Raw genomic sequence first — 24,788 nt, forward strand, 5'->3', positions numbered from 1 at the left:
GGGCAGTTTCTCAGACATGGTTTAGATTAATCCAGGTCTTAGTTATTTTTATGACATTTAAGAAGTTTTTACAACAGTGAACTCATGGTCATGTTAAAGAAACCAATTTGAAATGATTCGAGCTTTGTGACATGGTGCATTATCCTGCTGGATGTAGCCATCAGAGGATGGGTACATGGTGGTCATTAAGGGGTGGACATGGTCAGAAACAATGCTCAGGTAGGCCGTGGCATTTAAATGATGCCCAATTGGCACTAAGGGGCCTAAAGTGTGACAAGAAAACATCCCCCACACCATTACACCATAGCATTAATGAGAAATTGGACAGGTGTTCCTAATAATCCTTTAGGTGAGTGTAGCTCAAACATGAATTTTAGTCTTGGACTAGGATAAGCTCGCTCCAGGAAACCGCCCCTAAATGAATACATGTTTCGAATAAGGTAAATGGCCTCATCATAGCTGTGGTTATAGTCTTCTAAAATGTATACCCCGGCCACTGACCTTTAGTCTGCTCGGCTCTGAGTTGTTTAATATTTGGCCATCAGGGACTGCACCTGTTGTAGCTATGGGCCTTCAATTTCCGCTTGAGCTGCCATCTGGATCGCATGGCGAGGAGAGCAAACTGCTTTTGTTTTATTTGACATTTACCACATTTGTGTGAATATTGAAAATAATTATTGATCTATTACATTTTTTTAATTCATTTTATTTTGGATATCAATTGTGCAAATCGATACTATTAAGATTTAAAGGGGTCATATGATGCGATTTCATGTTTTTCTAAATCTTTGGAGTGTTAAAAACTGTTCTGGCATATAGAACAGATGTGCCCAAACTTTGGCCCCCGGTGACCTTTAATGTGGTCCGTCATAAAAAAAAGGATAAACGTTGTTGACCCAGATGTTTATTTCTAATTAAATTAAATTATTTTTGGTTTTGTTTTACAGTATTTTTACATTACCAAAATGTAAATTGAAATTAAATGTAAGCAACTAAAGTGGATACTTTTTTTAATTTACATGCATACTTGAAGGTGGTTAGCATGCATAACAATACTGAACAAACTCGGGTACTATAGGCTAATAATGGAGAGGACAAAAGGAAATTAAAAAATGATTGGCAACAGTAAACTTTGAAAATAAAACTGCATTGGTTATGCATAAACAGAGTAATGTTTGCTTATTTATTTTTTAAATATTAGAAAATTATAAATTTGGAGAATCAGGGCAATTTTTATTTTAATATAACACAGCAACATTTACTTTCTGTCCACCGCCCTCAGTCAGGTTTGATTTTTGGCCCTTGGTAGAAAAAAGATTGAGCAAGGCACTGACAAGCAAGGCAACACTGTAAAAAAAATCCGTAGAAATTACAATGTTATTGCAGCTGGGTTGCCGGTAATTTACCGTAGATTTAAATTTATGTTATTTACTGGCAAGAGTTTGTTCAAAGTTAAATAAATTTTAAATATTAACAAGTCTTTATCTTTACAGAATAAAACTATACAATAACAGCATCATGCAAAGCATTCTGGGAACCAGAAATCATCCTCAACCTTTTTCTGTTTTTTGCTTCAGATTTTGTTTCCCAGAATGTTTTGCTTGATGCTGTTTTTTTAGTTTTACTCTGTAAAGACAAAGACTTGTAAATGTTAAATGTTCATTCAACTTTGAACAAAATTTTGCCAGTAAATAACATACATTTAAATCTACGGTAAATTACCGGCAACCCAGCTGCAATTTCTACGGATTTTTTTTACAGTGAAGTTTATTTGTATAGCACATTTCATACACAAAGGGTCATTCAAAGTGCTTTACATAGAAATGAGAAAACAATATATCAGAGAGAAAAAATATATATGTAAAAATAAGAGGCACACAATAAACTCACAATAAAAGCAAAGATACATGAGAATTAAATATAACAATTAAAAGATTTAATAATGATTCTAATATATTTCCTGCATGCCTAATTTGCTAAATTCGGGAATCCCCTAACTGAATGGAAAAGTCGGAGAAATAGGTTTTGTGGCTTACACTAGTCGACATACCCGAAGGGTCTATAGTGTCTTTTCCTCTTCTAATGGAGATTGGAAAACTCAACACACTTTCTAACAGCATCTAGTGTATATACATTTGTTTTTGCCATTTGTAATATACATTTTTGCCAAATAAAATGACACTTGAAGACACTTTATCCTGGAAAAAAGTCATTGTTTGAAACAATGCGAGGTAAAAAGTCAAAATTTTAATGTTGAAATGTTTAAAAGAGTCAAATGACGTTGCTAAAAAAATTGTGTATTTGGAGTGTGTTTACACGTTACAATTTTCCACATACCGTAAATTATTGTTGCTCCTCTATGCAATTCTGAAACACGGCAATTTTATACAAAGGTCGTCGTTCTGAAAAGTATGGTGTGCTCTGATTGGCCAGTTATACAGTTCGTTGTTTTTTCCATCTCTTTTATTAGGCAACAGTTTATATTACAAATGGTTGTTAAGCTCTATAAAGACAAACAAAAGAACCAAAAGACTCCAAATAATGTCTATTTCAAGTTTTCTAAAGCCCTCCAGATACAGTAGCTTTGTGTGAGGAAATAATAATTAATAATTATTTTTTTTTAAATCCGAAAACTCTTCCTGTAAGACTTGACCATTTGCAACCAATTTAATTCACACACTGGGTACCCACCAAGCAATTTTTCATTTAAAAGACGTCTAATAGTCGTGCAAACACAGCTCAGATGTCTCGGCTAAAACAAGGCAAATTTTGGGCTGTCAGTGAAAATTTTATAGACGTCTAACCATAACCCAAGAATAAATGAAATAAAATAAATGAAACCAAACACCTTTTAATCATTCTTGACCTTGCAAACATAATGGAATATCATAGATCTCACAAGTAATTTTGACATGCAATTTCTGTGTAATCAAATTTAAGTTTATTTTGGCTAGAAGTGGGTTACTTCTAGCTGGACTATATCGGGTCTGTTGGTAACCTAGACTGTGAAATGACGGCTATTGCTTGCTGGTTAGAGTTCATTTTAATCAGAGAAATGCAATTATGTTATACTATATTTTCCTACAGTATGTCAGTCTACTATATAAATAAGACTTTTATAGGTTAGTTTCCCAGAAACAAGTAAACACAAATATTTGAATGTTTGATTGACTGTCAACCAATGGACTATCAGTGTTGCTCTTTTCAAGATATTTTTCACCTATAACCATTGAGCGGTTCGGACATCATTGAAGTTACTATAGGTACTCATTATAATCCGCAGGAAACAGGAACATTGTGTCCAAGCAGAAGCATCTCATGTTAAAAGCCACCAGCTGGGCTGTTAAGTTCAGTCTGACAAAACAAAACAGTCCGAGCTGAGCGTATTGAGGACATGAAAGACTTTATTTTTTAAGCGGATCTGAAACGACCTCGCAGAGGTCAGGGGAGCGCGGGGTCTGATCTCCTGGGAGAAAGACACACTTCTTCAGTTCACTAAAATGCCAGCAGGAAACTTTCTAGTTAAGTGATGCTTGCTTTGTTTAGGAGACTGATATGGTGGAACCATTGTGGGTAATGTGTAATATGCTTGGTATAGGTTTCTGGTCAAGAAAATTGAGTTTTGGGAAAGAGACATTAGAAAGTGTACTTAAAGGAGTAGTCCAATTTAAAGATGGGGCCCATTGACTTACCATAGTATTTTATTCCTACTATGAAAAGTCAATGGACCCCATTTTTAAAGTGGACTACTCCTTTAATAAGTTCATCAACATTGTTCTGTATTCAATTGATAAGAATTGAAAACAATTAGTGCGTTTGCTAGACACTTTTATACAAAGTGACCAGTGCATTTAAGTTAATGCATTTTATTAGTATGTGGATACTCATGACCTTTGCACTGTTAAAGGGATAGTTCACCCAAAAATGAAAATTCATAATTTTCTCATCCTCATTTTGTTTTAAACCTGTATTTCATTTTTCTGATGAACACAAAAGAAGATATTTTGAGAAATGATGGTAAACACACAGCATATAGGGCCCTATTTTAACGATCTAAGCACATTGTCTAAAGCGCAAAGTGCACGGTCTAAATGGACATGTCCGATGCCACTTTTGCTAATTTAACGACAAAAAAATGGTTTGTGCACCGAGTGCATGGTCGAAAAGGGTTGTTCCTATTCTCCTAATGAGTAATGGGTGTGTTTTGGGCATAACGTGCAGTAAACCAATGAGAGTCTCAGCTCTGATCCCCTTTAAAAGCCAGTTGCGCTGGCGCTATGTCTAATCCCTATTTAGATGACGGACTTTGTAAACTGAAAAACTAAGCGGAGGAAGAAGATCCCCAGTTTAAGAATAATGTAAAAAAAAATTCGTTTTCATTTTTATTGATTTTTTTGTTGTTGTTGATTAAAACCTTTAAAAGCCTTTTTCTTTCAGTCATAGAAGTACAAATATCAGGCTTTAAATTGCTGTAAATGTATTGATATCCTTCATAATCATTGTAATCTCATAAAATAATTAGCAAATATGCAAGAAAAGGTTTGTACTCTAAAAATACAAACAAGAGAAAAAGAATTTACAAACGTGCAGAGAGTCGAAGCGTTTCAGCACTCGGACAGCGCCATGTTTTTTTTTTTTTAAAAGCATTACTTAAAAAAGTCATCATGTACAATAAATCCGTAGGGTAGCATTTAAAAAACATTTAAAAATAGATGCATGTTTAAAGCAAAGCATTTATTTACTTACCAGGCTGCAGGTGAAGCAGCTCTTTATGCCTTTTAGGGGCTGTCCACACGGAGACGCGAATCACTGTATACGCATAAATTTGTTATCGTATTGGCGTTTCATCCACACGGATCCTGCGATTTCAGAGAGTGAAACCGCTATTTTTTGAAACCTGGTCCTAAAGTGGATAAATCTGAAACCGACACCCTTGCGGTTTCGTCTGTACAGCCAATCCGTATATTTTGTGTAGCGAAAACGTCATCACATCACGTGTCGGAAGCGTCACACGTAACAGCAACAACAATAACGGCGGATTACGTGATTGTGTTCGTGCTACAGAAGCTACTAAAGCCTACTAGCTTTATTACAGCAAAATCTATTGCGTCTATGCAATTGTGGTGACCAACAAGCGATAATGGACAACACCATACGTTGGCTATGCGCATGCTCAAAGTCTTCTTCTCCGTGTATAGTGTATATCTGTGGCAGAATTACAGCGCCCCATACTGGTCCAGCATATATACTACACCGCTTTCAGTCGGTTTCAGTGGTTTCGTGTTTACGGATTATTTTTTTAGAGCAAGGAAAAAAAATGATCGGATAGGGAATGCACCGGCTTCGTGTGGATATAGCCTTAAAGTCTCATAATTAGTTCTCATTTATGTCCAAGAGACTCAATAATAATCTTTTACATTTCAATCCTTAAATCTTTCATATTTAAAAGCGTTTGTGCTGCTGCGCATTCATGTATGTGATAAGCAAACCCGCGTTGTCATCCCGTTTATAAATGCATATTACTAACGCGCTCTTTAAATAACAAAAAACATATTGCGCCATTGACTTTAGAGCAGGTTTTTGTTGGTCAATGGCGTAGTCTATTTTAGTTGCCCTAAAAATTGCAATGGGTCAACAGTGTGCCTGAACACACCTCGTTTTCAGACCATGGGCGCAAAAGGGGGCGCAAATGCATTTGCTATTTAAACAACGTGACGCTAAACGTAAAAATGATAATTGCTCCGGGTTGAAACTAACAAAAGACACTTGCGTCGCGTGTACCGGGTGTATGATAGAGCCCTTAGTGTCCATTGACTTCCATAGTAGGAATAAAAAACATGATGGAATTCAATGGGTACCGTCAACTGTGTGCTTTCCATCATTTATCAAAATATCTTATTTTGTGTTCATAAGAAAAAAGAAATTTAAACAGGTTTGTAAAAACATGAGGATGAGTAAATGATGACAGACTTTTCATTTTTGGGTGAACTATCCCTTTAACACATTGCTTTTCCAGCCGAACAACAGGGACACCTTTCCTATTACATAATATTACTATTACAATAACTATTTCCTATTACATGCTTCTTGCTAGTACTCCAAAAAATATTCCTAGAAAGTTTTTGCATGAGTTTAGAAATCATAATTTGGACGTGATGTTCATTTAAGTGTACAGAATGAAACTTGTCTAAACTTGTGACAGCAGCAGAAAGCTTGTTTAGTGCTACTGTAGATTAACAAAATGAGGAGAACATGATGCACTTTTAATGTATAATTTATGTGTATTTATCATTCACATACAGTCACAGAAAATTACAATTCCTATATATATAATGAGTTCCTATATGAACTCATTATATATTTAATTTACTCAATTATTTAAAAAATAATAAACAAATGTAAAATATTGTTTTGGGGCATAACCCATTTGGCAAGTCACAGTTTTTGCACATACATTTTATCTACAAAATTTTTCATTTGAGTTTTTCCAGGTTTTTTGTATTGATTCATTTTGACACACCCAATGGATGCATGTTTGAACTTACAACTTTTATAGGTGGCTTTATTATCCACATTCCTCCAGAAAGATTAGTGGCAGGTGAAAAAGAAAAACAGGAATAAAAGCTGGGTCCTTTTTGCCAGGAAGAGAATGTTCTCAATGTCTTAAGTACTTAAAAGGCTTATCAGAACATGAATGTCAATGCTGTAATAAGTACAGCCCTCCTGTTAAAATAACTCATGACTTACCAGGCATTTACAGTACATGACTTAGTCTACACATGTATCACACTGTATGTTTCTTGATTCTACAGTCTAAAAAATGCCGGGCGTTGGGTCAAAACTCATTCCCCGCCAGCCATTTTTTTGATAAGTTGCCCGCCAGCAATTTTTTAGATTTTCACAAAAGTTTCACAAAATGCCTTTCAGGAAAATTTTCTTCTAACAATAGGTATATTACATTTAATCATCTCTCTTTATCAGATAAAAAATGAAGCTTTTTGTCTTTATTCAGGACCACAGCTACCTCAATAGCAAGAAAAGGACGTCTAAGAGACATACCAGGGACATCCCTTTTGTAAAGCTTCTGAACATTTCCATCACCCTCTCCCCGTACCTGAGCGTAGATTCCCAGCAGTTCCAAACATCCATGCAAGAAGGCATTGAAGATTACTGGCTGAGCCTGCCGTCGGGTCCACAGGGTCGACTGGTAAAACACTTGACATGTTTTTCACTAGTCGTCTGCAACAGTATCTGTGCATTGATTTGTTTGTCTTTCAGGTGCCTCTGTTGACCCAGTGGAAAGGAAAATACAGTGTGAAGCTCAACATCACCAACCCAAAAGCCACTCATTGGTTTCTGGACAATGTAGACATCTTGCATAGCCATTTGGGTATGGAGTATGTCATACTGGAAGGCGGCGAGGGAAACCCTTTTGAGGAACAGGCACTACGCTCCCCTCTTGCACTGGTTGGGGACGAGTACATCGGGCTCCTTGCTCAACTTGCAGAAAGGATAGGGGACAATACTATTGTGACCTCAGGAACAAGGTATTAGATTGAATGCTGTACATCATGTTATTCGCCTGCTGCGAATTTTCAAAAAATGATTGCGAAGCTTTCACGCTAAACAATTTTGATTTTGGGTGGCCCCATGATGCAGCACTGCTACAGTATATAAGTAATATCTGCTGTTGGGCTATTATGTAGCCAACACAGTGCGTGGCAATTCCTACGTATTTTACAAGATGGCTAATGACTAAATTTGTAGTTTTTGTATGATTTGCTTACACCCCTGTGATGTTGGGTTTAGCAGGAGGGTTAAGGGTAGGGTGTTATTATTGTTTTTTGTTTTTGTTTTTTTAAACTTACATTATTATGGAGCCCCTAAGGAGACATGGAGCAATAATTAAATAAAGTTTAGTTTCACGTGCGCACGTGAAACTATCGCGTGCGCACGTGAATCTATCGCGTGCGCACGCAAAAGTTTCACGTGAGCACGCAAAACTAAACTTAAAAAATAGATTCTGTGTTCCGGTATTCGCAAGTGTTCCTGTGTTAGGTTTTGGGTTTGATTCCCAGGAAACACATGTATAGTATAAATTTTAATGTATAGTTTAGGGCTGCAACTAACAATTTTTTATAATCAATTAAGCAGACAATTATTATCATTATAATTATTATTTTAAACCAAAAACGATGAATGAGACGACGGTAATTATTATTTATTTATTTCAATTAATAGGACAATTTTTTTCTATTAATTTGACAGTTTTTTATTATTATTAATTTATTTTTATTTCAATTAAATGGATGATCTTTATAATTATTATAATTATTATTTTATTTTATTTATTTTATTTTATTATTTTCGATTATTCAAACAATTATTTGCAGTATTATTATTAATATATATAACTTCTTTATTTTAATTTTATTTATTTATTATTTATTTATTATATATTTCGATTAATTGGGCGATTTTTTTTTATTAATCTGACGATGACCCCCCTACCCAACAAACCTGACAACCCTGACAACCCCCCGACATTAATAGAAAATATTTATTTATTTTCAAATAATCAGACAATTATTTGCGATATTATTATTATTACTTTTTTAATTAATTGTATTTATTTATGGACTGTATTATATATTTCGATTAATTGGGCAATTTTTTTTTTTTTTTGATTAATCTGACGACGACCCCCCCTACCCAACATCCAACCAACAATTTTATTTACTTATTTATTATATGTTTTGATTAATTAGGCCATTTTTTTTATCTGAAATAACCCGGCCCCCTATGGAAGGTTTTTTTGGTCTTTTTTAAATTAATTAATTAAATTATAAAATAATTAATTAAATGATAAAATAAAAATAAAATTGCAAAATATGTCCCAAATTTGAAAATTAAATGCTAAAATAAAAATTAAAACATTATTTCATTTTCATTTTTAACGTGATGAAGCATCATTCCGGCCAAATTAAAAAATAAAATTAAATTGATGATTTGACATTTCATTTTCAATATAATCTTGAGTCAAGAGTGACAATATTAAAATAAAAAGGCAAGCTTGAAAAGGAATCTGTAAATAAATTTTTTTAAAGGCTTTTTATTCATGCCCAAGCAATAATAGGGACAAAATTAAAATGTAAAGTTCAGTTTTAATTTTATGTTCTCTTTAAATTATTTGTTTTCATTTTCTTTTTCTTTTTCGTTTTCATTTTCATTTCAACTTGTATGCAAATTCAATGTTAATCAATGGGTGGCGTTTACTTGCTTAAAAAAAAGGGGATTGGCTGAAGCAGCGTTGCCAACTCAGCGACTGTGTTGCTAAAATAGCGACTTTATTGCTACATCTAGCGACTTTTAGGCCCATTTAGACAAACTTAGCGAATGTTTGGATGAATGTTAGCTTCACATCTGTACAGATAGGCTACTGTACGCTTGTACTGGCCCACGAGTGCCGGGTGGCGCTGTCCCGGTGAAATGTGCGTCTGGTGTCTCTGTGCATGGAGCTGGGCAGTGTTGGAGCTGACGCGTGGATGGGATTCGCGTACATTGTTTACATTTCAAAGGAGGAACAAACAATAAAAAGTGGCTGGTCCGCTGATATGTGCGTATTTTCACACATCTGGTCCGGTGAGGCGTCAGTTTAACGAGCTGATACACCGACCAGTCACTTACTTTTAAATGAACATTATCTGTTTATTTAGCCTATGTGTTGTCTGTACAAGTATCAGAACTTGCGTCCTCTGTGAAATGCGAGTCTCTCGGAGTCTTCTGTGTACACTGCACTGGACACAACATACAGTTCTTCTGACCATAGCTGAAGCATGGAAGACGAGCTACGCACATAAGGGCTGTGACGATATCACAGTAATACTGCATCACTGCTGTAATAAGATGCCAGCTGCGGTGATGTCACGGCCGCAACCTTATAAAGCGCGTCATGCCCAAGTGCTCTGATTTCTTGAACTGTACCAACTCACTCCCTGGTTTTAAACCCCTCCTCTCATTCAAGGAGAAGCACTGTGCTGGTGATGATAATGCCAGCATAATAATAATTTAAAACTATAATGGGCAAACATGACAACTATCGTTATGAAGGCAGGAGCGCGTATACTGACAGCACAACTCGTTATTTGGTTGAATGCTGTGCTTATATCTGGAGCTACTGTAAGCGAATTTCTGAAAGCAATGATTGGAGAGTATCCATAAGTTTTGCGCAGTTATTTACGTAATGATGCAATTGTCGATTTCGTTTTGTATCCACTTTGAGAAAATCTAATTAAACATACTAACAATAATAACATTAAATAATATTTATTTTCTATATCTTTTGAGTTTAATATCAATTATGGAACAGTTTTTGTCATTGTTTGTAACCCATTTTTTGTACAATAAATTATTAAAAGTTGCAACATGTTTGAAGAAGTGTGTTTCTATTCACGGAGAGTTTACCGAAAATGAATGTCTAAAGAAATAGGAATCAGGTTTTGCACAACTCATCAGAAACAATCTTAAACTCTGCATGTTCTTTCTGCAGGTTTTCAGGTTGTTATTCTATGAAATGTATTGTATAAAATGGGTTATAAACGATGACATAAAAGGTCTATAAATCATTGTATATTCAAAAGATATAAAAAACAAAAGTTAACATATAGAAATACATATTATTTCACATTGTTATTGCTAATATAATTTGTTGTTTTAATAATATGGGGTGGGTTGTTGTGCTAACAGTCTAACCGCGTGATTCTGTTGCTTCTTCACCACGGTAAAATAAAATCCCGTACGGTCACAGCCCTACTCACAAATCAGCGTTACAAATGAGGACCACTTACAAATACCACAAAGGCTGAAGGTCTGCTCTGCCAGTGTGCCCGCTGCAAAAGTAAGTGACTGGTCACTGTATGTCCATTTTCATGAAATGCATACAAATAACACGCAGTGTGATTATAGTGCTATATATACGCCAATTTTGCGAGCATATGATACTCCAGTCCTAAACGGATTTTGGCATAATTATGTATTGCACAATAATCACACTGTGCTATGTGTATGCATTTGATGAGAATGGCTGACGCCTCACCGGATCAGATGTGTGAAAATACGCACATATATAACAGCGGACCAGCCACTTTTTATTGTTTGTTCCTCCTTTCAAATGTAAACAATGAACGCGAATCTCATCCACGCGTCAGCTCCTACACTGCCCAGCTTCATGCACAGAGACACCAGACGCACATTTCACCGGGACAGCGCCACCCGGCACTCGTTGGCCAGAACAAGCGACACAGTACCCTATCTGTACAGATGTAAAGCTAAGATTCATCCAAACATTCGCTAAGTTTGTCTAAATGGGCCTAAAAGTCGCTAGATGTAGCAATAAAGTCCCTATTTTAGCAACACAGTCGCTGAGTTGGCAACGCAGCGTTAGCCAATCCCCTTTTTTGAGCAAGTAAATAAACGCCACCCACTGATTAACATTAAATTTGCATACAAGTTGAAAATGAAAATGAAAACGAAAAAGAAAATGAAAACAAATAATTTAAAGAGAACATAAAATTAAAACTGAACTTTACATTTTAATTTTGTCCCAATTATTGCTTGGGTATGAATAAAAACCCTTTTAAAAATGTTTTTACAGATTCCTTTTCAAGCTTGATTTTTTATTTTAATATTGTCAGTCTTGACTCAAGATTATATTGAAAATGAAATGTCAAATCATCAATTTAATTTTCTTTTTTAATTTGGCCGGAATGATGCTTCATCACATTAAAAATGAAAATGAAATAATTTAATATAATGTTTTAATTTTTATTTTAGCATTTAATTTTCAAATTTGGGACATATTTTGCGATTTTATTTTTTATTTTATAATTTAATTAATTATTTTATAATTTAATTAATTAATTTAAAAAAGACCAAAAAAACCTTCCATAGGCCCCCACTCCCAGATAATTCGACTAATAGGATAAAACCTTGAATATCTACTGACTTTTATTTAATTATTCATAAATTAAAAATGCGTTTTTAGTAATATAGTATTCAAATATTTAATAAAACCTCATAAAAGCATATTGATCATTTACTTAAATTAAGTTTGAGAATGATAATAATTTTTATTGATTAAGATTTTGTCACTATTTCAGAACGAGCTGTACAGCCAGCTTACATTATGTCTTGTGTTTAAAAAAGTGCAGAATAATTATGAATAATAAAATGACTTTTAAAATTTGAATACACACACATGCAGTGTAAAACAGGCGTCATCATGAAATTGCGATTGATGTGGTTGCTTGTCATCGGCAGTCTCTTCAATAGCTCAGTATAACGTTTACTGTGACAGCTCTACTTACCAACCTCTCACTTCTCTCTAATTTTAGTTAATGGATAGTGTTAGGGTTAGGACTTGACAACAATTTGACAACTATTTGGCAACACTTTAGTTCCAGGTGCATATCCTACTTGTCAAAATCACAGCCACCAATTGCAACACTATTACTATTACTATTTTGGGAGCAATTAAAATACTTTGGACAGACATGGAACATAAACTTGATCTTTGCCATATGTAATGAACACAAACACAAATTTGTATCTGACCTGTCAAGGCTCAAGAATTGATCTTGTCTGCATCAAGATACAATATGCACATAGTGAATTTAATAACGTAAAAAATTCTGAACAAGCAACAAATTTCCAGTTCTTCCATCCACGCTGACCGCTACTGTATTTAGTCCTAAAAGTACAGTTGGTTCTCACCAAATGCTATCCCATCACTACAGCAACTGACGTAAAGCAGATAATGATTTTTGTCAAAACAAACAGATCCGATTTCATCAAATCTGAATTGTGTACAGTGTAAACAAAGCCAAAGTGTCCATTTATAATGATGGGAAGCGTCTTCATCACAGACATGTTGAAGGCGATCTGAACTGCATTTGAACCGCACTATTTCCATTACACAGGTCCAGCCACAAGCCGCTGTTCATCCATATGAGTGCACTGCAGTCCGACTGGAGTTACTCGGGCCTCAAGGGCATCATTCCATCCCTACTGCATCACAGTCTTTTGGGATATAATTTCTTCATTCCTGATGCAGTAGGTAATACCTGCCTACACACATGCACACACTTGTACGCACTTCTTTCATCTTTTGCAAAGATGCATAACATAGATAGATAGATAGATATTTACAATGCATTTATTTAAAGGGGACATGTCACAAACATTTTTTAAGATGTCAAATAAATCTTTGGTGTCCCCAGAGTACACATGTAAAGTTTTAGATCAAAATACCATATAATTTATTATAACATGTTAAAATTGACACTTTGTAGGTGTGAGCAAAAATCTGCCGTTTTGGGTTTGTCCTTAAAAATGCAAATGAGCAAACACTGATCACAATGATGGTGGTTTGTTGCAATTTAAACTCAATTGTGCTGTGAATAATTTCTCTCTCTCTCTTTTTTTTCTCTCTGCACTAAATGGCAGTGCTGTGATTGGATAGTGCAGATTAAGGGGCGGTATTGTTATAATAAGAGTTCCTTATGACATCATAAGGAGAGACAAATTTTACTTAATTTTCACGTCCTTGCAGAGAATGATTTACCAAAACTAAGTTACTGGGTTGATCTTTTTCACATTTCCTGGGTTGATAGAAGCACTGGGGACCAAATCATAGCACTTAAACATGGAAAAAGTCAGATTGTCATGCCATGGCTCCTTTAAAATACCCATGTATTTCTTAACATTAGTTAAAGGTGCAGTACGTAAATTTTAGCGGCATCTAGTGGTGAGGTTGCAAATTGCAAGCAATGGCTCAGTTCACTGTTCACCCCTCGCTTTTGAAACGCATAGAGAAGCTACGGTAGCCGCCACCGGACAAACATGTCATCGTTGGAGACGACTTAAAAAAAGCTTGTTCGTTAAGGGCTTCTGTAGAAACATGGCGGCACAAAATGGCGACTTCCATGTAAGGGGACCCTCGGTGTATGTAGATAAAAACGTCTCATTCTAAGGTAATAAAAACATAACGGTTCATTATATACACAACTGATAATATAGTTTTGTAAATTATTTTAAGAAATTCTTATAAAAATTACACACTGCACCTTTAATGCATTAGCGAACATAAAATAACAATTTACAATACTACAGCATTTATTGGTTCATGTTAATTTTAGCATTTACTAATACATTTTAAATCTTAGTTAATTTATTGAAATGCATAAAATAATTGTTTAATTACTGCAATACTATAATTATAAAATTTAGTGTATTTTATTTTATATTGTATTTTATGGTAAAAAAAATACAGTCAAAAAATACTCAAAAAGTAAACATGCAAACCCATTGTGGGGAAATAGGTTTCATGTTCATGAAAATGATATTAGAAAACAATTTGGTACACAGCAATAAACAGCTTTACACAATATACACTGTTATGGATTGTACAAAGCCAGTAACACAGCTGTCACACAGGAGGATCACTCTCTGTCGAACCGGTTGAAGACGAAGAGCTTTTTGTCCGCTGGCTGGGGATTGTGGCTTTCCTTCCTGTCATCAGCTTCCAGACACCTCCATGGGCCTTTGAGAATGAATGGGTGAGTGACACCAGATCAGATATCACTTGAGCCAGCCTGATCTCACGAGAATTCGTACATATTTTACGAGTTGGCTATGAATTCATACTAATATTAGCCAACTCTTAAAATATGTACGAATTCTAGTGAGATAGCCTTGGTTGAGCTATAATAACTTGATCAATATACTGATCACGTAGTGAAAATTTATTTAATTAATTTAACCGTTAACATTGTCTCACATGTTGCTAATAAAAATCACTTTGGAGAAAAAGATGAAGGAAATTGTGACCCTGTCTGTGAATTTAAAGTCTCATAATCTGATGATGAGATGAGGAGCATCAAAGTTTAATTTCACTCATCGATTTTAATCTTTGTCATGACCTTACTCAGTCAATATTCAATATATCAAGGTTATATTTTCACAGAATGTATTTTACATAGGATGATTTTAAAATTATGATTATAAAAAATAGACTTTAGCTCTGTTTTTACAGGAAGGGTTACAATTTTACATACACATGGACTGGAAATTTTATTAACCAAGATCAATGCTTCACAAATGGAAGTTCACAATTTATTACGATGGGGCATACACAACTAATCATTTGCAAAATAAAAGTTTTTTAACATCATATACCAGCCTGATCTCACGAGAAAGTTGACATATTTTATGAGTTGGCTAATTTGTATCAATTCATACGAAGTTAACCATGCAAATCATATCACGAAAAAACAACAACAACGAAAGCAAACCCCAGGGGTCAAGGCAAATCATACAAAAGCGTACAAATGTCGTCATATAAATTAATACAAATTAGCCAACTCATAAATATGTAAGAATTCTCGTGAGATAGCGTTGCATATACAGTACAGTATGTGTCTGTACTGTGTATAATAATTATGCATATTTAAATACACACACATCCATGAATATATATACTTTTTTGTTTATATTTAATTTATATTATATAAAAATAGAAATACTTAATTTATAATTATATATTTTTAAAATTATTGACAATAAATAAATGTGCTTGTCAATTTACTGGTAATTTTACTTTTTGTATTGCCCCCCAAAAAGCATTTCTTAAATTGCTGGTTGTTATGAAAATGAGATGTTGTGCCTGCTCTGTAAAATGTATAGTAATAAAGCATAAAGTTAAAACAAACTTTTTTTGCAAATCAATTCATCCTATTTTGAGTTTTGGCTTGTGAAGAGATCAGTGCTTTAAGTGGCCCAAAAGAAGTGCCGGTACTCTATTTTTCTTTCTTTTTTTTTTTTTTTGCTGACTGGACTTCTATATTGAAGGGGTTTTATATTCAGCAGTCAACAGACGACCTTGTAAAAAATAATAAATCCTTATATAAGTTTGTTGATTTGCTTGAGCTAGAAATAGCTATTGAACATACATAAAATGTGCAAAAGGTAGATATATAAGTAAAATTTTCAGCATGGTCAAATGCTAAAACTAGTTGTTCAGATAGAAAAAGCTTAAAAACTAAAATTTTAAAATGACACCAAGACCATGTCTATGGGTTCAAGAAAAACAAAATACTGGCAAGAAAGTCGTCACTTTATTTTTTCCCATTGTTTTCCATTTTGCGGGTGGTAAACTACTGTGTCCGTCGTTCAAATTCATTGAAATTTCGTTGGGCAGTGTCCCAAACCAAAATGGGCACTAAGGGGGGTACTATTAGTATGGTTTTAATAAAGTATTATAAATATTATGTGTTATATTACTACCATCAACTTAGACAAGTGATTATAATGGGAAATATAATAACAAGAATTAAAGTGTGACAAAAAAATATTCAATATGATTTACCTGCTGGCTTGATGGATCTTTGAATCCATGTTTGCAATGTTGAACTGCCTTTAGAAGCAGCCTCCCTTTCCGTTCTCTGTCTTTATTTTGTGAAGGCATTTGTGTTTTTTGTATTTTTTGCCTACAAAGTGTTCCAACAACAGCAAATTTAGTGTTTATAATAACTTACATCTGATCGGGAACATTAAATCCATTGATAATAGTAAGAATGTGGATATTTTTGTTGTTTGCTTGCTAAGTTGTTAGCACTTTTACATTTTACAAATACATAAACAAACTTCCAAATGAGTAATTCTGCGGTTTAACAGCTGATATAATGTAATCAATCTACCTGTTAATGCAACGAACTTCAGAAACTGTCGTCCAGCAGAGAGTGCACACAGAGATGCTGCGGAGCGGGCGGGAAAACACGAAGTGGATTAGCGGAATCAGTGGATGTTTAGCGATCTTTAGGATGTTTTTATAGATCACAACCTTTGCGTGCGAAATTACGGAGGATAAAATACGGGAGATTTAAGGGAAAATACTAATACGGGAGGACGGCGGGAAAGAAGGGTAAAATACGTGACTTTCCCGGCCAAAACGGGATACTTGACGGGTATGGTGAGTCACACCTCTCCACACCATGTTGAGGCTGACTGACAGCAAAGGCGACGCATGCGCTTTTAACTTGTAAACTCAAGGGTGTATGGGTAATGTAGTCTCTGCTCTCGGTGGGACGAATTAGGAAGTGTACATTGTGAAGAGCACTCTGAAAAGCGGCCGCCCAGCCAAAGGATTAAAACCTCTTATTTAAACAGATGTGCAAATGAGCGTTCCGGTACGCTAAAAGCACGTTCTGGGCTCAGGGAGAGGTGGTGGTACGCTCAAGAGCTATTTTTAGAAGTGGCGGTACTGAGTACCGGCGCGTTCCGGCCCACTTAAAGCACTGGAAGAGATGATATAACTTATAAAATCAAGTTGAAATTGTTTAACCTTATTTTTAAAGTTAAAGTTACATAATGTAAAATTACAGATTTTTTTTATTTGTGTATGACGGAAAATTTCTGTAATTTATTGTTTCCATTATTTTACAGCATCATACCCCAGTAGCTGTAATTTTACAGTTTTTTTACAGATTTTATTTTAATATAAAATTACAGAAAAAACTGTATTGTGTATCACAGAAAATGTCTGTAATTTATTGTGCCCGTTATTTTACAGCATTTTTTCAGCACCCCAGTAGCCGTAATTTTACAGTTTTTTTACAGATTTTATTTTTATATAAAATTACAGAAAAAACTGTTTTGTGTATCACAGAAAATTTCTGTAATTTATTGTGCCCGTTATTTTACGGTAATTTTACGTTAGCAAATCTGCCGTTTTTTTACGGACTTTTTTACAATGTATATTTTGATCTGACAAAAATGTGTTGTCCCATCTGCTTTTTGGGAATTGCACTCTTACGCTAATTTACCTTGTTTAGTAAATCAGTTTTTTATGATAGTCTTGCCCTCTGCATTAGGTATCAAGCCAAAGTGCTCATTGTGGCATATATGTACTGTATGTCGATGGGCATGGCTTGCAATGGGCACTGCCTCCATTACATGACCCAATGTATGTCTCCCACTAAACTGATGTAAACCTGTGTCTTTTAAACAACTCAGAACTTGTTAAAACATGGATTAAGAAGAAACATAACATTAGAAATATAATATTCATTCACACCATGGAGCATCATGGGAATGCCCTCTTCAAAATACTTTCTAAATAAACGACAAAATATCTTGTCTCATGCATTGATATGTTTAAGCCCTTAGAGTCCTCAGGTGGTTATTTTTCTTGCGTTTCAGGGTGTAATTGCTTGGCTTTTCCCCAACGTCACCTGTGGTTAAGGGTCCATCTGGTCTGCATTAGCGTCTCCTTCAAATTTATGACTCTCGATAATAATGAAAACCACTGCAGCAGAAATTATAATGAATCGCCAAATAAGAGGAAAAGAACATTTCCAGAGACAATTAAAGGTTTCGTTTATAATTAGCGGTGCTTGGTAAAGCAAACACCACTATTACTAGCGGTCAAAGTTGTTATATTTTCCACCCGTAATTTTGGTGCAAAAATCCCACAATGCTACAACCATGAATAATAATTTTGTGACTGAGTAGGTGTGCTATTATTTCTCCAAGCTATACAATTGTTTACCAAAGGGAGATTAAATGGATGGAAAAAGGGACCGTAAACGTATACAAAGTTCAGATCATAGTGACTTGGACTATTTTTGCCGAGGGCATTGAGTAACCACCTAATGAGCTGGCACTTATTCACAACACCTTATCAACCTCCAAAAACACCAGCAACACCCTAGAAATCACACTCCAGAAATTACGCCTAACCAGTAAATCAGCAAATACTGGGAAAGTTGTAAGATGAAGTTTTTAACATAGTGGTGGTGAGATAGATTTGCAAAGCATCCTCTTTGGAAAGGTTGAAATATAGTTGAATTTATAGTCTAAAATAGGTGGTGGTCAGTGTAAAGTACTATAGGTATGTGTACGAGTTTGATCCGATTCAGTAGAAATTTAGAACTGTATGACTTTTATTGAAACAATTAACGTTACACTGCAAAAAAATTCTTTTCAAGAAAAAAATTCTTATTTATAAGTCTAGTTTTTAAACCAAAAATATCAAATTTAGGTGATTTTGTGCATAAAACAAGCCAAAAAAAAAATATGCAATGGGGTAAGCAAATTTTCTTGGTTTTTTCTTGAATTTAGTGTTAAAGAAAAAATTGTACGATTTTTTTGCTTACCCCATTGGCAGATTTTTTTGCTTGTTTTATTGCACAAAATCACTTAAATTTGATATTTTTGGTGTAAAAACTAGACTTATTTTCTTAGGTCGTTTGGCTCATCAAGAAAAAGTTCTTAATTTAAGAATTTTTAGATGTTTTTACTGAAAACAAGACAATTATTTTCTAAATTAGTATTTTTGTCTTGTGTTCAGTAGAAATATCTAAAAATTCTCAAATTAAAAGATGTATTTTCTTGATGATTTAAAAAATTATACCATTAAAGTCAATTAAAGTCACAAGCAAAAATATCTGCCAATGGGGTGAGAATTTTTTTCTTGAATTAAGTGTTTAAGAAAAAATCTTATTTCAAGATTTTTTCTCCCCCCCATTGGCAGATATTTTTGCCTTTTTTAAACACTAATTCGCTTAAATTGTATATTTTTTGTCTAAAAACTAAACTTATTTTCTTAGGTAATTTTGCTCATCAAGAAAAAGCATCTTGATTTAAGAATTTTTAGATATTTCTACTGAAAGAAAGTCATTTTTGCAGTGTACACTGCAAAAAATGATTTTCAAGAAAAAAATTCTTAGTATTTTTTTCTTGTTTTCAGTAAAAATATCAAAAAAAATTCTAAAATTAAGATGCTTTTTCTTGATGAGCAAGAAAATAAGTCTAGTTTTTAGACCAAAAAGATCAAATTTAAGTGATTTTGTGCAATAAAACAAGCAAAAAAATCTGACAATGGGGTAAGCAAAAAATCATGAAATTTTTTCTTAAACATTAGATGCAAGAAAAATTCAAGAAAAAATTTGCCGATTTTTTTTGCTTGTTTTATGTACAAAATCACTTAAATTTGATATTTTATTTTCTTTGGTCGTTTTGCTCATTAAAAAAACTATTTTTTTATAAATTAAACAAATTTTTTTACTGAAAACAAGACAAAAATACTAAGATTTTTTTTCTTGAAAATCTTTTTTTGCAGTCTATTAGAACATTCATGGTTTTGATCTTGCAATTACCTGGACATTCTTAATCCTCTCACATCAAAAAATATAACCATTAACAATAAAAGTGTTGATCCCATTCAAAGACTTTACTGGCCTTTCTTTTCCACTCTTGATAAGTTTTTGGCATCTGAAGCAGGCGGTATGTGTGTGTGATTATCCACAACCCATTAGAGACTGTTAAATCAATGACTATGTTGAGTCTAAATAGGAGGAAAATAAGAATGGAAGCCACAAGCCTGTTTTCTCCATTTAAAATTAGGTTGAACTCGGGCAGTTTTTCAAAATTGATCTCACGAAATGTTTCTTTTTTTCATCCAGAGGATACATTTTTATGAATGTGGTTTTGCTTTGTTTCCATCACCAGAGACTGGTCGGATGTTAACTGAAGGATGTGACCTCTCAAGGAATGTTAGATGAGAACAGTGTTGAACAATAACGCCAAAACCTCACATGGCAACTTTTATTAAGCATTTCTAATCGTTTTAACTTTCGTCTAGGTCCTAAACATCACCAGATTCTACATTACCAAGCACCATGACTTTGTAGTTCCTCTGATACTGAAATATGCAGACGAATGGCAAACTAATGGAACCCCCATCTACAGACCACTATGGTGGCTTAGCCCAGACGACCCAATTACATTCACCATTGATGATGAGTTCCTTATAGGAGATGAGGTAAGATTCTTCTAAGAAAGGTATAACATAAGTACTAATTTTACCAACATATGGAGTAACGTATGGCAAGGGTTACCATGATTGATGATCACCAAACAGAACATGTTTCTTAAGTATCATAAACCTATCCTAATCTGGAGGTCCTAACCGTATCCCATACTACTTATAATAAGATGGGAATTGTTGTTGAATAAGATGTTAACCTCTGGCAAAGAGTTCAAACAACCTTTTGGTTACTGCTAGAATGTAAAAAATATGGACTCAGTGTCCGTGATGTCACCCATAGGTTTGTGAAGAGGTTTTTTGAAGACAATAGTTTGCAGGGCTTGCCATCGCCATCTTAGCATCATGTCACTGTGCGACTTGCGGATAACTGGAAATGGGTAAAGAGGCGGGACATGGGTGAAGCTGAGGTGGCTGGTTGCTGAAACCAAACCCGCCTAGCTCGACTCTAGACAGCAGTGGCAGTTCATCCGTCACTCAAGTGGCCACGCCCTTAATTACGCAGAATTTTAAGGCTTAAATGGATAGTTCAGCCAAAAATGATATTAAACCCATGATTTACTCACCCCCATGCTGTCCGAGTTGCATGTCCATCGTTTTTCAGACAAACACATTTTCGGATATTTTAGAAAATGTTTTAGATCTTTCAATTGATTAAATGTAATGTTATGGGGTCCATGACCTTCAAGTCCAAAAAAGTGCGTCCATCCTTCACAAAATAAATCCAAACGGCTCCAGGATGATAAACAAAGGTCTTCTGAGGGTAATCCGCGCGGTGTTGTTGTAGAAATATCCATATTTAAAACTTTATTAACGTAATTAACTACCTTCCGGTAGCGCCGCCATCTTAGACTCCTCTGTATTCAGGAGAGAGTATTAGCGTAGTGTACGCCCTTTTCTTAGTGACGTATGACAAATTCGGAGGGCGGGGGCACAGAGCAGCAGCAGAGTAGCCTCCGTACGCTGCGTAAGCTCTCATCCTGAATGCGGACGCGACTAAGATGGCGGCGCTACCGGAGGGTATTTATTTACGTTAATAAAGTTTTAAATATGGATATTTCTACAACAACACCGCGCGGATTACCCTCAGAAGACCTTTGTTTATCATCCTGGAGCCGTTTGGATTTATTTTGTGAAGGATGGACGCACTTTTTTTGGACTTGAAGGTCGTGGACCCCGTAACATTACATTTAATCAACTGAAAGATCTAAAACATTTTCTAAAATATCCGAAAATGTGTTTGTCTGAAAAACGATGGACATATGCAGCTCGGACAGCTTGGGGGTGAGTAAATCATGGGTTTAATATCATTTTTGGCCGAACTATCCCTTTAAAGGCACAAAAGAGGATGTTTCTGCCGACCAAGAATCCAAAAACGGTTACTGAGTTTATCGTCGTTTAAAATGTTAACATACATAAAAAAAGCCAAGCTTATATAAAAAAAATGTAATAAATACATTTTAAAATTGATAGAAGTGCTTTTGCGGGCACCTCACAGACTCGAGGGCACCCTGTTGGAGACCACTGATTAACATCAATGCAGTCAAAATGAAGAATTAATGATACTTCTATTGCTTTTTCAGGTTCTTGTTGCACCTGTGACTGAAAAAGAAGCTTTACGAAGAGACATTTATCTGCCCGCAAGTGACTTTCAGTGGCAGGACACAAAAAATGCTCAAGTGTTTGACGGAGGGACGTTTCTGGAAAGTTACCCTGTTGGCCCCGGGGACGTGCCGGTTTTCGTACGACAACGATCCTGAGGATTATTTTTGTACCATTTTTGAAAATTTCACTTCTTGTGAAATTGCACTTTCCACAAAGACCATTATATGTGTCTCAAGGTGAATTGAGAGTAGATAGAAGATCATTTTACATTTGCACTTTAAAAAGTGATTTATATTTTCTCACGATTTTTACATCTCTCCTGTTTTTCTCTCCAGTTTTGTTTTGTTAATCATGAGCTTCTTGGCTTTATCCTTGGAACGCTGTGGTTTACACTTGATCAATTCTTACGGCCTCCCAAACGTTCACGGTTTCCAACTCTCATGACCTGGAGCTGGAACTCGAACACTTTTTTGCTTAACACAATCAGTGGGATTTTATGATGAAGACGACCAAACAATCACAAAAAATGCTAAATCGTATGAGCAAATATAGACAACAAGGAAAATCCGTTGAGCTACAGTTGAATGAAGACAAAAAAACTCAACTCGGACGGGTTTTTGCTTTAACTTTAATGAATGAGTTTTGTAATGTTTTAAAATGTACCTCAACTTTTCATGATGACTTTTTTTAGGGAAAAAATGTGTGGAATTACAAGAAGCACTTACTGATGGAAATTGAAATGAAGGGGTTTTTAGTAAATACAGCACAATCATTTTTGACAATGAAAGAGAAAACGTTGAGCCATTTGCAAACAAATCATATCTGTACAGTCTTAGCTTTAATGCCACATACTAATTTAAAATAATTGTTTCATAATGATTTTTTGATATTATGTTGATTTTAATGATTTGTTTAGCTTTCTACAATTGATCACATAATACCAGTATTTATACAAGTAGCGATCAAATTGAAATTATAATATTTCAAAGTAGAATTAGCATTTTATATCAATTCTGATTCAGACTAAACGTGATCATTCAGACAACTGCCTTAACGTTACAAATACTTTGAGTACTGTGGACATTTGTGTATTTTGTGCTCACACACTGCAAAAAATGATTTTCAAGAAAAACAATTCTTAGTATTTTTTAGTAAAAATATCTAAAAATTCTTAAATTAAGATGCTTTTTCTTGATGAGCAAGAAAATAAGTCTAGTTTTTAGACCAAAAATATCAAATGTAAGTGATTTTGTGCATAAAACAAGCAAAACAATCTGCCAATAGGGTAAGCAAAAAAATCTTGAACATTTTTCTTAAACACTAAATTCAAGAAATAAATGGTTACCCCATTGACAGATTTTTTTGCTTGTTTTATGTACAAAATTACTTAAATTTGATATTTTTGGTCTAAAAACTAGAATTATTTTCTTGGGTCGTTTTGCTCATCAAGAAAAAGCATCTTAATTTTTTTGATATTTTTACTGAAAACCAAACAAAAATACTAAAAAAATTCTTGAAAATAATTTTTTGCAGTGTTTTTAACAAATTATATAGTTGGTACACTGCAAAAAATTATTTTCAAGAAAAAATGTTCTTAGTATTTTTGTCTTGTTTTCAGTAAAAATATCAAAAAATTCTAAAATTAAGATGCTTTTTCTTGATGAGCAAGAAAATAAGTCTAGTTTTTAGACCAAAAATATCAAATGTAAGTGATTTTGTGCATAAAACAAGCAAAAAAATCTGCCAATGGGGTAAGCAAAAAAATCTTGAAAATTTTTCTTAAAAACTACATTCAAGAAAAAAATTGGTTACCCCATTGTTAGTATTTTTGCTTGTTTTATGTACAAAATTACTTAAATGTGATATTTTTGGTCTAAAAACTAGAATTATTTTCTTGGGTCGTTTTGCTCATCAAGAAAAAGCATCTTAATTTTTTTGATATTTTTACTAAAAACAAAACAAAAATACTAAAAAAAAATCTTGAAAATAATTTTTTGCAGTGTTTTTAACAAATTATATAGTTGGTACACTGCAAAAAATTATTTTCAAGAAAAAAAATTTCTTAGTATTTTTGTCTTGTTTTCAGTAAAATATCTAAAAATTCTTAAATTAAGATGCTTTTTCTTGATGAGCAAGAAAATAAGTCTAGTTTTTAGAACAAAAATATCAAATTTAAGTGATTGTGTGCATAAAACAAGCAAAAAAATCTGCCAATGGGGTAAGCAAAAAAATCGTGAAATTTTTTTTTTAAACATTAAATTCAAGAAAAATTTGCTTACCCCATTGGCAGATTTTTTTGCTT

The 24,788-nt window shown here is 34.2% G+C and overlaps 1 protein-coding gene across 2 annotated transcripts in view; it reads left to right on the forward strand.

Annotated features, from left to right (window-relative positions):
• The window catches only part of LOC135781628 (SITS-binding protein), a 43,613-nt gene extending 19,702 nt beyond the window's left edge, over positions 1-23,911 (forward strand). Inside the window, exons 5-11 of one of the 2 annotated variants that reach the window (XR_010545186.1) lie at positions 7,013-7,207; positions 7,279-7,547; positions 12,978-13,114; positions 14,494-14,615; positions 20,699-20,878; positions 22,465-22,722; positions 22,822-23,911. Coding sequence is in view for 1 of the 2 variants with exons in the window: in XM_065292235.1 (XP_065148307.1) it covers positions 7,013-7,207; positions 7,279-7,547; positions 12,978-13,114; positions 14,494-14,615; positions 20,699-20,878; positions 22,465-22,641 (1,080 nt within the window). In the remaining variant the exon portion in view is untranslated. Of the gene's footprint in view, positions 1-7,012; positions 7,208-7,278; positions 7,548-12,977; positions 13,115-14,493; positions 14,616-20,698; positions 20,879-22,464 lie in introns of both variants that reach the window. The other variant, XM_065292235.1, reaches the window with a different exon arrangement.
• Positions 23,912-24,788: the final 877 nt, after the last annotated feature.

The sequence above is a fragment of the Paramisgurnus dabryanus genome, chromosome 23, assembly GCF_030506205.2.
Source record: "Paramisgurnus dabryanus chromosome 23, PD_genome_1.1, whole genome shotgun sequence".
Taxonomy (NCBI): Eukaryota; Metazoa; Chordata; class Actinopteri; order Cypriniformes; family Cobitidae; genus Paramisgurnus; species Paramisgurnus dabryanus.